The sequence below is a fragment of the Dendrobates tinctorius genome, unplaced genomic scaffold (assembly GCF_039654945.1).
Source record: "Dendrobates tinctorius isolate UK_male_01 unplaced genomic scaffold, ASM3965494v1 ptg000156l, whole genome shotgun sequence".
NCBI classification, from domain to species: domain Eukaryota; kingdom Metazoa; phylum Chordata; class Amphibia; order Anura; family Dendrobatidae; genus Dendrobates; species Dendrobates tinctorius.
In genome coordinates this window covers 16,291,685-16,306,667 of record NW_027361823.1, presented here as the reverse complement: position 1 = coordinate 16,306,667, position 14,983 = coordinate 16,291,685, and the positions used below count along the sequence as shown (strand labels likewise).

General features: G+C 44.2%; 1 protein-coding gene across 2 annotated transcripts in view; it reads left to right on the top strand.

The window, feature by feature from the left end:
* Positions 1–14,983, top strand: part of PCDH15 (protocadherin related 15) — a 2,659,104-nt gene that overhangs the window by 1,360,916 nt on the left and 1,283,205 nt on the right. For both annotated transcript variants that reach the window (XM_073548247.1, XM_073548246.1), the window contains exon 13: positions 8,602–8,736. In XM_073548247.1, the coding sequence (XP_073404348.1) occupies positions 8,602–8,736 (135 nt within the window). The remainder of the gene's footprint in view (positions 1–8,601; positions 8,737–14,983) is intronic.

The following is a 14,983-nucleotide window of genomic DNA, read 5'->3' as shown; positions in this document are numbered from 1 at the left end:
AAGGGCTGGCATGGAGTGGTGGGGTCGCAGTGATGGTGTCGGCAGGAAGTGTCTGCATGGACTGGTGGAGTGGCGATTATGAAGAGTGGCACTCACCATGTGGGACTTGGCTGCTGAGCTGGACTCAAGCATGCTTGACTTCGTGGCAGAAGCTGAACTCATCTTTAGGACTCTGTTAATAAGCAGCAGCAACTGGTGGTGGACTCTGCTCCAAGGCTGCACTATGGTGAAGGATCCTGTTATGGTGATGGATCCGGGTGGAGGAGAAGACGCAGGCAGGTGGAGGGCTCTGTTGCAGGAGCATAAGCACAGAGCATAAAGCTAAGTGGTGTCCCCCTGTATTGTCTCTTTCCCTTGTGTGTGTTGTTAGTGCAGTGGTGGGATTAGTCTCCGCACCGACCAATTCCCTAGTGAGGGTTTAGGGTCAGGGCGAGCAAGGGTTTAAGGTTCGCGTGCGGCGACAGGTGCGGAGCCTGTATAGGGAACGTAAGGAGTGCAGGGACGCTGGCTCAGGGGAGCTTAGGAGGTCTCCACGTCCCCATTCCCTATCGCAGGGCCCACCATTGTTAATGTATCCCAGGTTCCCCCTTATTATTTAAATTCGCCACTGGAGGCGCTGTATCCAGGGTCACGTGTGTTATGGGTTTGCCTTGCGGTAACATCTGCGTCCAGACACACGGTGACCGTGACATTATCACCAGCCGTGATTGCACACCCTGAGACTCACTTATAGAGCCCCACACCTGATTCATAATTACGTGCACATTAAACCTAAAGTGCGATACCACTAACCACCGCCGGGGACAGTCAAGACACTTGGCACTTGCCAAAGTAAAAAAAGTTCACCCTGTGCAATTTAAAACTGTCAGATCAAATTCAGATCATGACACCGGGCTTACAGCGCATGCGCACCACAGGGAAGGCAGAAAAAATGAAAAGAGAATGCAGCTCTCATACAGTATGCGGCTTCAAAGGCTTATTGGGGTGCATGTAACTGGTGAAGGGCATGTCTTGCATTCAATGCATAAGCAAACAGTATGGAAGTACCAAATGAATAATGTGAATTTGGTTATCCTGTGGCCATCCAGTAAGTGGGTTCAAAGGCTTATTGGGGTGTGTGAGAATTTGGTGCAGGGCAGGTCTTGCATTCAGTGCATTAGCAAACAGTATGGCAATACCAAATGAATAATGTAAACTTGGTTTTCCTGTGGCCATCCAGTACATTGGTTCAAAGGCTTATTGGGGTGCGTGTGAATTTGGTGCAGGGCAGGCCTTGCATTCAATGCATAAGCAAACAGTATGGGAGTATGAAGTGAATACTGGAACTATGGTTGCATATGGCCATCCAGTACGTGGCTTCAATGGCTTATTGGGGTGCATGTGAATTTGGGGCAGGGCAGGCCTTGCATTCAAGGCATAATCAAACAGTTTGGTCATACCAAATGAATTATGTGTACTTGTTTTTCCTGTGGCTATCCAGTACGTGGGTTCAAAGGCTTATCGCGGTGCATGTGACTTTGTGGCAGGGCAGGCCTTGCATTCAATGGATAGGCTAACAGTATGTCAGTACCAAATGAAAAATAATGGAAACTTTGGTTTCCTGTGGCCATCCAGGATGTCTTTTCCAATGGTTATTGAGGTGCGTGTAACTTTGGGGCAAGGCAGGCATTGCATTCAATGCATAGGCAAACACTATGGGAGTCCCTTCATAAATTAAACAAGATGTGTCTGATGATGTGTCACACACCACATGACCAGCTAAAGTTGTTAAATGTTACAATGACTTTTCCCAGTGAATGCATTTGTATTGGTTGAAAGCAATGCAAAAGTTGAAAAAAGTATCACAAACACTACATGTGAACATAGCCCAAGTGGTGGAGGAACATTTTTGTTTTGGATTCATTATTTTGCCTTATTTAAAAGTCATTACTCTGTAAAGGACGTGCCTTAACATATTTCCCAGAAAAATCCATTTTGGTTTCGTTTTTGTATGTTGTTTGGTGCACCTGTAATAATGGCGTAAAACTCTGACAGCATTGTTCACAGCTGTGACTTGGGAGTCAAAAATGCTTCGAGGGGCATTCCCCATGATGATTCCATGGCATTTAAGCACTGTTTACATCACTTTCAGATGGGGGGTTGTTGTAAAAATGCTCAGGTTTCCTATAGACTTACATTGGGCTCGTTGCTCGGGTCGAGTACCCGAGTATTCCAATTTTGCTCGACCAAAGCAATGAACACCCAAGCATTTTAGTACTCGCTCATCACTATTAATTCTATAAAGGTGATTGCAAGATTCTGAATCTATTAGAATTTTCCATATTTCTGCATAAAATTGATGAAAAACTACATCTGATTTTCAAAGTCCTAAAAGTAAAGAGAATCAAATCGAACAAATGAGTCAAAATACTAGACTTTTTTATTAAGGAAAATCATCCAATATTACATTTATATGAGTAATTATAACATGTGACTATTTTTGTTCAATATCTTGTGTGACATCTTGTATAGCAATAACTGCATTTTTACATTTCCAGTAATTTTTGTTTAGTCCTGTTCATTGGCTTGAAGCAAATGTAACCCATCCTCTCTATAAACAGATTCAACTTGTTGTTTTGATTGGTTTTCTCCTTTGAACTACTTACTTCAGAACATTCCACCACATTTTCTACAGGAAGTTGATGTAGATCTAGACCAAATGTATGTTGAAATATACAAAATATTCTAAAAATTGTCAAGTTATCCTTGCTTACTATGTGTCACAGTCTTCTCTGAAAGGCTCACCATAGGAAATATGTCTCAGTTCATTAAAGAGTTAACTCCTTCACCCTCAAGTCTGTTTTTGTTAGGTGTCGGATTCCTGCAGCTGCACAGCAGGAATCCAGAGCCATACATCCAGCGGTCTCCTATTCCTTTCCGACCGCTCAGGGACCTGCACAGCAATCTCGGCGATCCAGGTGCCCTGCTCAGACCAGCTCTCTGGGTCTGGATGTTGCTGCCACCTCTGGACCAGCAATGGTAGCGCAACTTGCTTTGCAGGAAACTACTCCAGAGGCTAAGTCCTCTCGCCGGGCTACTGGGCATGCCCACGAGATGATCTCACAGTGGAGATCAGGGGTCACGTGCTCAGGTCCTTGTCCTGATCTGATTGGCCCATCTCAGAGGTCTGAAAGGTCTGGGAAGCGCATGGCTATAAAAGGCTCGCATGGCCACTCGGCCATGTGCTAGTATAGACTATACTTGCTATGTGTGAATGGTGACGGATATATGATTCTGGTGACTGACTCAATTGAAACCCCTTCCCTCTGATATTAGGGAATTAGAGTTATAGTTAGCGCCAGTCAGTGGCAAGCCATACGCCACAGTGCATACCGCACCGCTACTCTAGCGTCCGATAGTGTTATGCCTCACGCCACTGTCGTACAGCGGCAGTAGTTACCACTGCGCTGCAGTTAGCAGCACTTACCGGCGTCCACGGTAGCGACGCCGCACGCACGGTATGTCAAGACGGACACCGACCTCTGCCTTGGGCCGTGTCCTGTGACCATATACCGTGTGTGCATGCCAGCTGAGACCTGTGACGCTAACAGGCTCGGGGTTTATGCTTTATTTATACTAAAGTGTCTCTGTGAGTTTAACAGAGTCCGCTCTGCGCACCTCAGGTGACGTTTAACCCGAGCGCAGTATACCGCCATATAGCGAGTCTGCCATTACTCAGCAGCGGTTGTTACACTTACTGCACGGTGGACCCCGGGCGGCAAACACACTTCCTATTATTTATATTTAGTGTGTTCCGCCGTCCCTAACATTATACTAGCGCCAGGGTCTGGCTAGTAATGGTGGACCTGCAGCAGCAGCAGCGGTACATTTGGCAGCTGGAGAGCAGGTTGGCGGCTATCGATAGCTCCACCTCAGCTGCGAATGCTATGGTAGCCACTGCTCAGGCAGTCGCAGAGGCTGTCTCACGCGTGCCCACACTTATGCCTATGCCGACAATATCTCGCCTCCCACTCCCCAACAAGTTTTCGGGTGACAGTGCCACCTGTAGGGGATTCATGAGTCAGTGCTCTATCCAGCTTGAGTTACTGGCTGCACGGTTCCCTACAGATCAGGCTAAGGTGGGAATTATTGTTTCTCTTTTATCTGGCAGGGCATTAGAGTGGGCTACGCCATTGTGGGAGCGTGATGATCCCATGGTTCAGGGCGCTGCTCAGTTCCTCGTGGCTCTGGAGCAGGGATTTTTGGGACCATGGATCACGCACGACACCTCTCTCCAATTATTGGCCCTAACACAGGGGTCTCTCTCGGTCAGCCATTATGCCGTCCGATTCCGGACATTGGCTTCCGAACTAGAGTGGCCTGATAAAGCACTCATCCCTGTGTTTTGGAGAGGGTTAGCAGAGCATGTCAATGATGCTCTAGCAACCAGAGAGGTCCCCACAAGTCTGGAGGAAGTGATTGCCATCTCCACCCGCATTGATCTCCGGTTTACGGAGCGCTGGCTGGAACGTGCACAATCCAGACGAAGGGTTAACTTGGCTCCTACCTTCACCGAGCCGCTAAGATCTCCCACTCAGGAGCTTACATCCTCCGAACCTATGGAGGTGTCTCGCTCCGGCCCCAAGCCACGTCCGGTGCGAAGCTCCGCACGATGTTACCAGTGCCGGCAGTTTGGTCACTCGGCTAGCACGTGTCCTCTGCGGTCGGAAAAACGATCACGTCCAGTGGTCGTAGGTGGTGGTCAGACAAATATGAAACCGTTTTCTCCCAAACCAGTATTCTGAGGGACCTTAGATAGCGGGGCCTCCACCTGGGAGGTAGAAGTTACCGTGGATTCCAGGGCTGAGGGGAAATTTATGTCCTCGACCTTCGCCCAGAAACACGCTATTCCACTGATGTTACTTCCCCAACCTCTGACCATCAGGGTGGTTAATGGTGCACCTTTACCATCTCAGGTGACCCACCAGACAGCCCCACTGGGGCCCTCAATCTCACCGTCTCATCATGAGATTCTGTCCTTGTTCATTTTGCCAGATGGCAGACAGTTATATTGCACAAAATAATTAATAAATAACATTTCTCGAAGCTCAACTTTACATCAGAGAGACGCTTTGGAATGTAGACTTTGATGGAATTGTTTCCAGGTGTCATGTGACACCATTTTGGAAGCTAAACCCCAAAATCTGTCTAGATGTGTGGTTTGCACCTTGAACCCCCAGATGGTTCACAGAAGATTATATCGTAGAGCAGTGAAAATAAAAAAAATCACATTTTTCCAACAAAAATGTTAGTTTAGCCCCAAATTATTTCTATTTTCACAAGGATAGCAAGAGAAAATGGACCCCAAAGTTGTGCAATTTCTCCTGAGTACACCACTACCCCATATGTGGTCAAAAAAGCTTTTGAGGCATATTGGAGTTCACATTTTGCTGGACGGGTTTGAGGGTGCCATGTCACATTGGTAGAGTCCCTGAGAACAGCAGAACCCCCATAAGAAACCCCATTTTACAAACTACACCTCTCAATGAATTCATCTAGGGTTGCAGTGATCATATTGACACTACAGAAGGGTCACATAATTTTATGCCATTGGGCAATAAAGAAAAAAATAGTTATATTTTTACCACCAAAATTTTGTTTTAGCCCCATATATAATATTTTCACATGGGAAAATGGATAAAAATGGCACCAAAATTTGTGCCACAGTTTCTGATAAATATAGAAATAACTCAAATGTGGCTATACAGTACTGCTTAGGAATACAGCGAGACTCGGGAGGGATGGAATGCTATAGCAGCATCACTATACCTTATAACCTGTGAGTGCTGCATACATAAGTTAGTAAGATCAGGCACGGTGCATGATCTAACTAACTTGCTAGTGCCTTGTGACCCGGATGTCATGGGTTACCATAGCAATGATCGGGACCCTGTGATGATGTCATAGGGTCTCCGATCCAAGGGCAGAGGGGCTTTCTTTACTCTGCCTGTTCTCTAAATGCTGCAATTGCACCAATCACATCATTTAGAGGTTAAAGTGCTGGGAGTTGTGCTGGCACTGCTCCTGGCACTGAGAGCTGAGTGTCAGCTGTCAGAATCAGCTGACACCTGGTGGTGATCGCTGGCGCACAGCCCCCGATGCGGGGGTGACCACCATGGCATACATGCACTTCATTGGTATGGAAGTCCTTCCTGATCATGATGTACATGTACTGCAAATGTCGGGAAGGGGTCAATACTACTTTTGAACCTGTAATGTTTTTCAATATTCTTCCTTAATATGCAATACACTTGTGGAATTTATTTTGCTTTTAGGATGCATTGACATATTTCAGTTAAGCTTCAGGGTTTAGTCGTGATCACAGTAAAGCCGAAATGTTTTTGCCATGATTTTATAAAATTGATTAAAACATGAGCTATACAAAGAATACAGTATGCTTCTAGAAAAATAAACCAAACTCTGAAATACCAAAATAAAACGCATTAGCCTGTAGAAATTGCTCATCAAAAGTTGATTAGGAAAAATGAGTTCTCCCACACAGTGAGCAATGATTAGACTGTATCAGGGAGAGTAGATGCATCTGGTAATACCCGATTGTCAATTTATTCATACATTTTTTAGGAGGCAAAGCAAAAGATTAACATAATGCATAGTTTAGGGAAAAGATGCTCCAGAATTGTTATTTCACAATCTAACATGGTGACACAGACAAGTTCTTTTTAGGATACCAACTGTTAGGCACTGGGATTCTCCCACTGCACAAGCAGGATTCCAAGTCTTGTCTGTCTCTGGGGTCCCCAATTCTGCTCCGACCGCAGTGGGGTCTGCTTAGCAAAGACGTTAGTTTCAGCGTCTTGCTCAGACCCATGCAGTTTGCTTGATTACTGCTGGCCTTCTAGCCAAAGCTATGATTACCAGCAATAAGCAGCGGCTAACAGACGCTCCGGAGTCCAGAAATCACTCTACTGAGCATGCTCGTGAGGTTGCAAACTCTCATTGGTGGTCAGTTGTCAGCTGCTCAGGTGATGTGGCAGTTCCGAGCAAGGTACTGTCTGACTGGACTTAATCGGAGCATATAAAAGGGTCTTTAGGGCGCATGTCAGCGCGCTAAGATCCTTTATGGTATGTGTGTCAGTGGATACGTTACCACCCTATGTGCATGTGTGCTGCTTCTAGCACGGTGATTGTGTGTCTAGGCAGGCAGTGTAGGGTGGGAACTACTGTTTGGCTCAGCATCTGACTCCGGGCATCCTAAGTCGGGTGTGCTGTTAGCACAGCTGAGTTTCAGAGCGAGCAAAACCACTAGCCTATACTTCCCTGGGGGGTAGCTCTAGGGACCACCACCTAGCGTCATTATTTGCTGTACTCCTGTGACGTCTAACAGTGTATAGCTCTGAGTGCTGACGGTTATTGTACCGCTCTGTGAAGCAACCGAGCAGGTACTTTGCACTCTGTCCACACAGAATGACCTTTAACTCTGTGTGTTTATGGTGCTTGCATGCAGCATCGCTCCGCTATTGTTCTTTAGCTGCAGTTCTCCATCATCACACGGTGGACCCCGGGTTACGATCGCACCTTCTCATAATTTATATTTAGTGCAATCCGCAAACCCTAATACCAGCTTTCTCTAATAAAATTATTGTGGTTTAAGAAGGTAAAAAACTAACTTAATTATTAAGTAAACATTTTAGTCTTGCCAATATTAGTAGATATTCAGAAATCCATATATTTGTAATGTTTGGGTCCGATTGCAAGCAAAAATTAAAATTTCTTATTTCCTTGAAACACAATTTTTATTACTTACAAAATATCTCTTATCTTAACACTGTCATCCTTAATTAACTACAAACTATTGCTGTTACCTAGGACAAATCTTAGTCCACAACAATTTCGTAACCAGAGTCCGATGTACCCCAGTAAAAAATTTGAACTTGTACCCCCACCTGCATGTTGGTCATAATAATGTTCCTATCCAGGCTCCTCCATGTAATAATCCCCCCATCCTGTGACAATATCCTTCATCCTGGGCTTCTTCCAGTAATATGTCCTCTTCCTGGCCGATTCCAGTAATAACACCCCCCAAGCTAAAAAATATGTACCCAATCTGGGGCACCTTATTAGTATAATGAGCCCCATCAGTTCATCTTCAACACATTCTCCTATGACGTGCAATGTCCTCCCCTATAGCCAGTGTAGAAGGCGGCAGCTGACTTCGGTGTGTCAACATGGGCAGCACATAACGTCACAGACGTCTGCTGCTGGCCACTGATTGGTCAGCAGTGTTTATTCCAGTGCAGGGAGCCAACTGGTCTCTGCACCACATTATATTTCAGCAGAATGTGCATATGAGGATACACATCCAGGAGAAATTGGCATTGGAAAACCCCTCTCCCACATGGACCAATCATTATGCCCCTGATTTAAAGCCAATATAAATTAGAAACAGCATCTAGTAAAGGACTCCTTATAAATTGTTTTATATTTATGTAACCTCACATACCCCTTAGAATTAAGATGTAGAATACTACATAATGCACATTTGGCTCTTGATTCTTTTAATGACTGGTATTGTGCTTACATGTACTCTGCTTTACTTTACAGACAAAAGATCCCCAGCTGTACCTGTACTTAACAGACTACAGTAAAGTTTTCACAGTGACGCAAACCGGTATCACTCGACATCTCACATTGCTTCAGCCGGTTGACCGTGAACGCCAGCAGCTTTATACATTTTCAGTGAGTACATTTGTGTTTTTATCAGTTATCAATTGACTAACATAATGCATTACAAGCAGCTGTGCCCGGCACTCCAGTTTGCTCCTAGTTAAAAGAATGAAGATGTGCTGCAATGCCTGGCATAACCCCACCCATATGTACACTTGCATGTCTTTTTAAACTTCCATTGATCAAAACTTGACACTATAGCTTATCCTGGGGTTAAGACAGTGAAGATTAAGCCCTTGAAAATACACCAAGCCATGCCGCACCTTTCTGAAGTTTAGCCTAAATTTAACATGTACACCATGTGGCCAGTTTAGCCACATTCTGGTAATCTTGATATTTGTGCCTGCATGCAATTAAGCTGTTCAGGCTTGTTTTGGGAAATTTACTGATTATGCTATAAATATCTAATAAATGTGAAACTAACATGTAAAACCCACACTTAGGCTAAGTTCACATAAGCATATTCACTCTCTGCATACGAAGAGTGTGAAACTGATCTGCAGGTATAGCTATGTAACCTAATTGGAGCATGATGTAGTAATAGAGACCCTGATTCCAGCCGTATATCACTTAGTTTAATGAGCACAGTAGTTGTGATAAAATCACAGTTTTCTCTGCTGTACTTTAGCATAGCTCGGAATATTGAGCCTTGGGTAACTTTGTCCACATCACTGATTGGCAGCTTTCTGTGTATAATGTATATTAACACAGAGCTGCTAATAAGTCATGGGGGTGTGGTTTGAGTATCTGGCTCCATGTCATCTTGTCCTGTAGTGATAAGCTCCTGCTGATAAAACACTAATTATATTGAAACCGCAAAACACAACCCAGCAAGTGAAACACCGTTTAAATCAGGGTCTCTGATCCTACAACATAGTGCTCTATGATTACATAGCAAAAACCTGCTGATAAACTCCTTTACGGCCTCATTCACATGTCCCTGTTACACGGACATGAAAAATGGTATTGTGTCATCAGTGTTTTTCATCACTGTGTCATCCATTTTTCTGTTTTTACCATGAATATGCCATCATTGCTTTTTTATAGATGGAAAAATAAATAAATAATTGACATTGCTTCTCCTATACATTACAATGTCAAATACAGACAACACACAACACAAAAATGGCACACGGATGCCATAGTATGCTTTATGCATTTTTCACATCCCCCTAGACTTGTACTGGCCTTTTCATCAGTGATGAACAAGCATCCTCATCAATACTCGTTACTCACTTGAGCATCAGTGTTCTCGGGATGCTTGTTACTCGTTGAGTATTTTTTTAATGCTCGAGCGGGAGCTCAAGTCCCTGCTCTGCATTTTTGGCACTATTAGACAGTCAATGAACATATGAGGACTGTCTGCCAGTCTATGTAAGACCCGTGACACCATGCTCGGCACACTGTACCTCTGATACAGGCATTGTAATACAGCCTTTAATTTGAGTTGTGAAATTTTATACACCATATAGCATGCTACAGTAAGGCATCAAACCCTCCCCAAAAAAATAAAAATTGTTTAAAAAAATCACACTGCTATATTTATACTTTAGTCTGATACATGCATCTGAGGTGTGCAAATTTACCTGGCATTGAAATGCACCATTTTATTGAGCAGTGAAATTTTATACACCAATTAGCATTCTACAGTTGGACCTCAAACCCCCCCAAAAAAGAAATTGTTAAAAAAATTGCATTGCTATTTTTATATTGCAGTCTCATACGCCCATCTGAGGTGTGCAAATTTGGCTGCCATTGTAATACAGCCTTTTTTGAACTGTGACATTTAATGTGGCATTAATCTTGCCCCATTGTTAAAAAATCACATTGCTATATTGATACTGCAATCTTATACGTCTATCTGAATTCGGCACATTTTGCTGGCATTGTAATGCTGCAATTTTTTCAGCAGTGTAATTTTATATGGCATTCATCATGCTAGAGTTGAGCCTCAAAAACCACAAGGAAACCCTTTGTTTTCAAATTGCATTGCTATATTGATACTACAGTCTTATACTCTTATACATTTATCTGCAGTGGGCAAATGTTGCTGACATTGTAATACCATTTGCAACATTTTCCCAACAGAGATATATCAAACAAAATTTAAAATGTGCAAGACACATGGTAAGGGACGGGGAAGTGGATGTGGTGCTGATGGTGAGCATAGAGGCCGAGGACGTGGGCAAGGTGAAACTGTGCCTGCGCGGGAGCACAACAAACACACACATCATTTTGATCTAGCTTCCTGTCCCTCTTTGTAGGGTGCGCGTAACACCACTCTTGAAGCCAGACCAGTGTGCAAAAGTTGTTGAATGGATAGATGATAATGCTTCCAGTCACTTTGCCAGCAACACTCTGTCTACCACATGATCTGGCCTCAGTAGCCATGATTCTGGACTACATAATACTTACCCTGATCCTCCTTCGTCTCATCATGGCGAGTGCATGGAGATAAGAGATTCCACACTTGGACACTCTGAAGAGCTATTCAGATTTTCATTTATAGATTCTGGCCTCTCGTCCTGCCCGTTCCAACAGGGACATGAGGAGATCGCTTGTAGCGATGCTCAAATATTTGAGTAGCCACTTTCACAAGAATATGATGGTGGGAAATGCAATTACTGTCACAGGAGCTGGATGATAATAAGACACAATTGCCAGCAAGTGGTCTTGTTATGTCAGTAAGTCAGGAGGAGGACCAGGGGGTGGAAGTGAAAGACAAGGAGGTGTACGATGATGTCACTGACCCAACCGTGGAAGGTAACATGCAGAGGAATAACAGCAGCGCACAAGAGATGGAATCCACAGCACCACAAAAGGCAGGAAGAGGCAATGTGGGGCCAGAGGCACAAGGCGGGCAACTGATCCCCAGAGCACCAACAACGGTTAAGTTGCCAAGCCAAGGTGTAGGTGTTCACGAGTCTGGTGCTTTTTTAAAGACAGTCCAGTTTACCTTAAAAAGGTAATTTGCAAGATCTGCCATGCCAGCATCAGCAGGAACAGCACACCTAGTAGCCTGACTACCACCACCATGCTTAGGCACTTTCAAGCAAAGCACTTAACTACTTGGGATGAAAGCCAGGGTCCAGAATCAGTGTCTGTGGGTGACACCACAGCCTCTTCTCCTGTTCTGTGGGCATGGCAATCCCCTGTCCATGACATAAGCAAAGATGCCTCCCACCCTGCACTTGTCGTTGCACACTTGCAACCACCATCAGCAACCATTTCCTTGTCTTAGAGCAGCATTCAGTTGATCCTAACCCAGTGCATGGACAGAACCTTTGCCCAACCTCATGGCAGTGGCTCTCCCTCAGTACTCGGTACCCAGCCACCACAATTTCTCCCGATGTGCCATCCCCGCATTACACAAGCACGTATCCCGGAACAACAGCCATGCCCTGATCAACACTGTGACTTGGAAGGTCCACTGAACCCTGGACACCTGGACAAGTATTTGTGGCCAGGGATGCTACATTTCAGTGATGGCACACTGGGTGTACATTGTGGAAGCCAGGACCCAGTAGGACCCTGGACAAAACACGGGATACCAACACTGAGGATTGTGGCCCCTGGTTCAATCAAGGTTGCCCCCACCTTCTACAGCAGTTATTGAACCTCCTCCTAATCACCCTCCATATTACATATGTAAACATCAGAAGCAGGAAGCACTGCAAATCTTCCTTCTGCCAAGCAGCAACAAGCTGTGCTGATGCTAATCCGCTTAGGTGATAAACCGCATACCACTGCGGAGTTGTTGAGTTGTCTAACAGACCAGACTGATCTATGGCTTTTGCCCCTGAACCTACAACCAGGCATGGTCATGTGTTACAATGGCCAAAACCTGGTGACAGTTCTGAAACTTGGTAACGTCACACACGTACTATGCCTGACCCACGTGCTCAACTTAGTAGTTCAGCGGTTATTCAAAACCTACCGAGATCTGCCTGAGCTACTTGTAAAAGTATGCCGCGTGTGTGCCTATTTCCTCAAGTTGGCAACAGCTGCTGCTGCTCTGGCAGTGCTGCAGCAGCATTTGCAACTTCCTGCTCACTGACTTGTGTGTGATGTCACCATGTCTTGGAAGTCAACGTTACATATGTTGGCAAGGCTTTGTGAGCAGCAGATGCCAATAGTTGAATACCAGCTATACCATGCACATCGGTATTCTGGTCAGCCTCCACACATCAAAGCTGATGAGTGGGCATGGATGTCTGACATCTGTATGGTTCTTCAAAACTTTAAGGACTTGATCAAGATGGTAAGCGGCAATGAAGCCAAAATCAGTATCACCATCCCGCTTCTCTGTCTACTGAAACACTTGCTGCTCACAATTAAAGAGAAGGATTTGCAGGTGGAGCAAGCTGAGATAGAGCAGGAAACTATACTGGGTGATGCTACCCCAACCCAACCTCATCTCATCTTCTCAATCTGGATTGGTTGATAATGAGAGGAACAGGAGCTTTTTGCATGCGCTAGAGATGATAGTACCCACACCACCTTCATCCCAACTATTCAGTGTGGATAATTTAAAAATAAGGAGGAGAGGGTGGATGAGGAGGATGAGGAAGAAAACATGGACAGTCACCCTCTTTGTGAGGACAGGGAAGTCTTGGCTGTTGGCAGTCGGGCACACATTGCTTACTTTATGTTCTGCTGCTTTCCCATGACCTTTGTGTTGTACACATTTTGGCCAACACTAATTACTGATTGGTCACCTTTCTAGATCCTTGCTACAGGGAGAACTTTATATCTCTCCTTCCTATGGCAGAGAGGTCTAATAAAATGTATCAGTACCAGAAGGCCCTAGTTGAATCTGACAATGCTGGCAGAGCTCACAGTTACTTGGAACACCAAAGAGTGGAGACTAGGGAGATACAGCAGAGGCAGGGGAACACTCTCAAAGGTCTTGGACAGTTTTATCATACAATCCCAGCTCTAAGGCCCTGATGCTTGGGGTACTCTGACAAGGAGGAAAAAGTTTTGAAAGATGCTGAAGGAGTACCTTGCCGACCATACTAGCATTCTCCGTTATTCCTTTGTGCCTTACAACTATTGGGTATCCAAGCTAGACACATGGCATGAACTGTATCTCTATGCCTTGAAGGTCCTGGCCTGTCCTGCTGCTAGCATTTTGTCAGAGCGGGTTTTTAGTGCTGACTGGAGTATTATATTTGATAGGTGTATCTGCTTATTAACTAAAAATGCTGACAGGCTAACTCTTATCAAAATAAACAAGGGCTGGAATGGGCCAGACTACCACCACCACTGGATGACAGCAGTATAACATAAACTAAAGTCCAGTGGTTTTTTTTCTGCTCTATTTGAATACACCATTCCCACCCAAACATGGATATATGCTTTTGGATTTTGTCTTTTTCTGTCTTATCCTCCTCCTTCTCCTCCACCACATTAGCAGGGTGACTATGCTACCCTAGTTATACATTTTTCAAGAGTGTTTATGATGCCCGCATTAACAATTTTTAGATGCCTACCTTGAACAATCTTTTTTATATATGTATATCCTAGGATATCCACTCCTTAATAATGGGAAATAAATGTTTCTGAGGCCCTCCACTATATCTCTTTAAAGGGGTATTGGAATGTCTCCTTCTAATTTTTGGCATCCTTTACACTTAGTTCTTATGCTTTACCCACTCCTTAGTATTTGTAAAAAATGCTTTTCTGTGGCTGCACCTTCTATTTGAGGTAAAAAAAATTAATGCAAATGAAGCTATGGGTTCTATTAGTAAAAGATCCAGTGCCTTGTTGTGGGCTGTCAGGTGGTCATCACATAGGGAGTTCTCACACTGCATAGAGTTTTGTACAGTAAGTAAAGAAGATCCTGGTACCTCCATATCAGGCTGAGTAGATGAGAAACTTTCTACTATATTTTCCAGCAGGGTTGTAGAAATAACAGTCCTTGATGTTGCTAATTGCCTTTTTCAGGGCTAATTCAAATAGATTCTATTCTGTCATAATAATACCGCTCTTATCTGCAATTCATCTATGGTGAGGTATGGCAGTAGGTATAGCGTATGACAGGAATCTAGTCAATGATTATTGCCTTATATATTGTATGCCTTCCTGCTGGTTTCTTCCATGTACTCATTGACCGATTCATGTTTTTTATGCTCAACAAAGAAATAGGCCACAAAGCAGGGGATCACCCTAGGCAGGAGATAGCATAAACAATTCAAATTTTATTCAACACAGAAAAACAGACAAAACTTTTTTAAAAACATTAAAAATGGTTAAA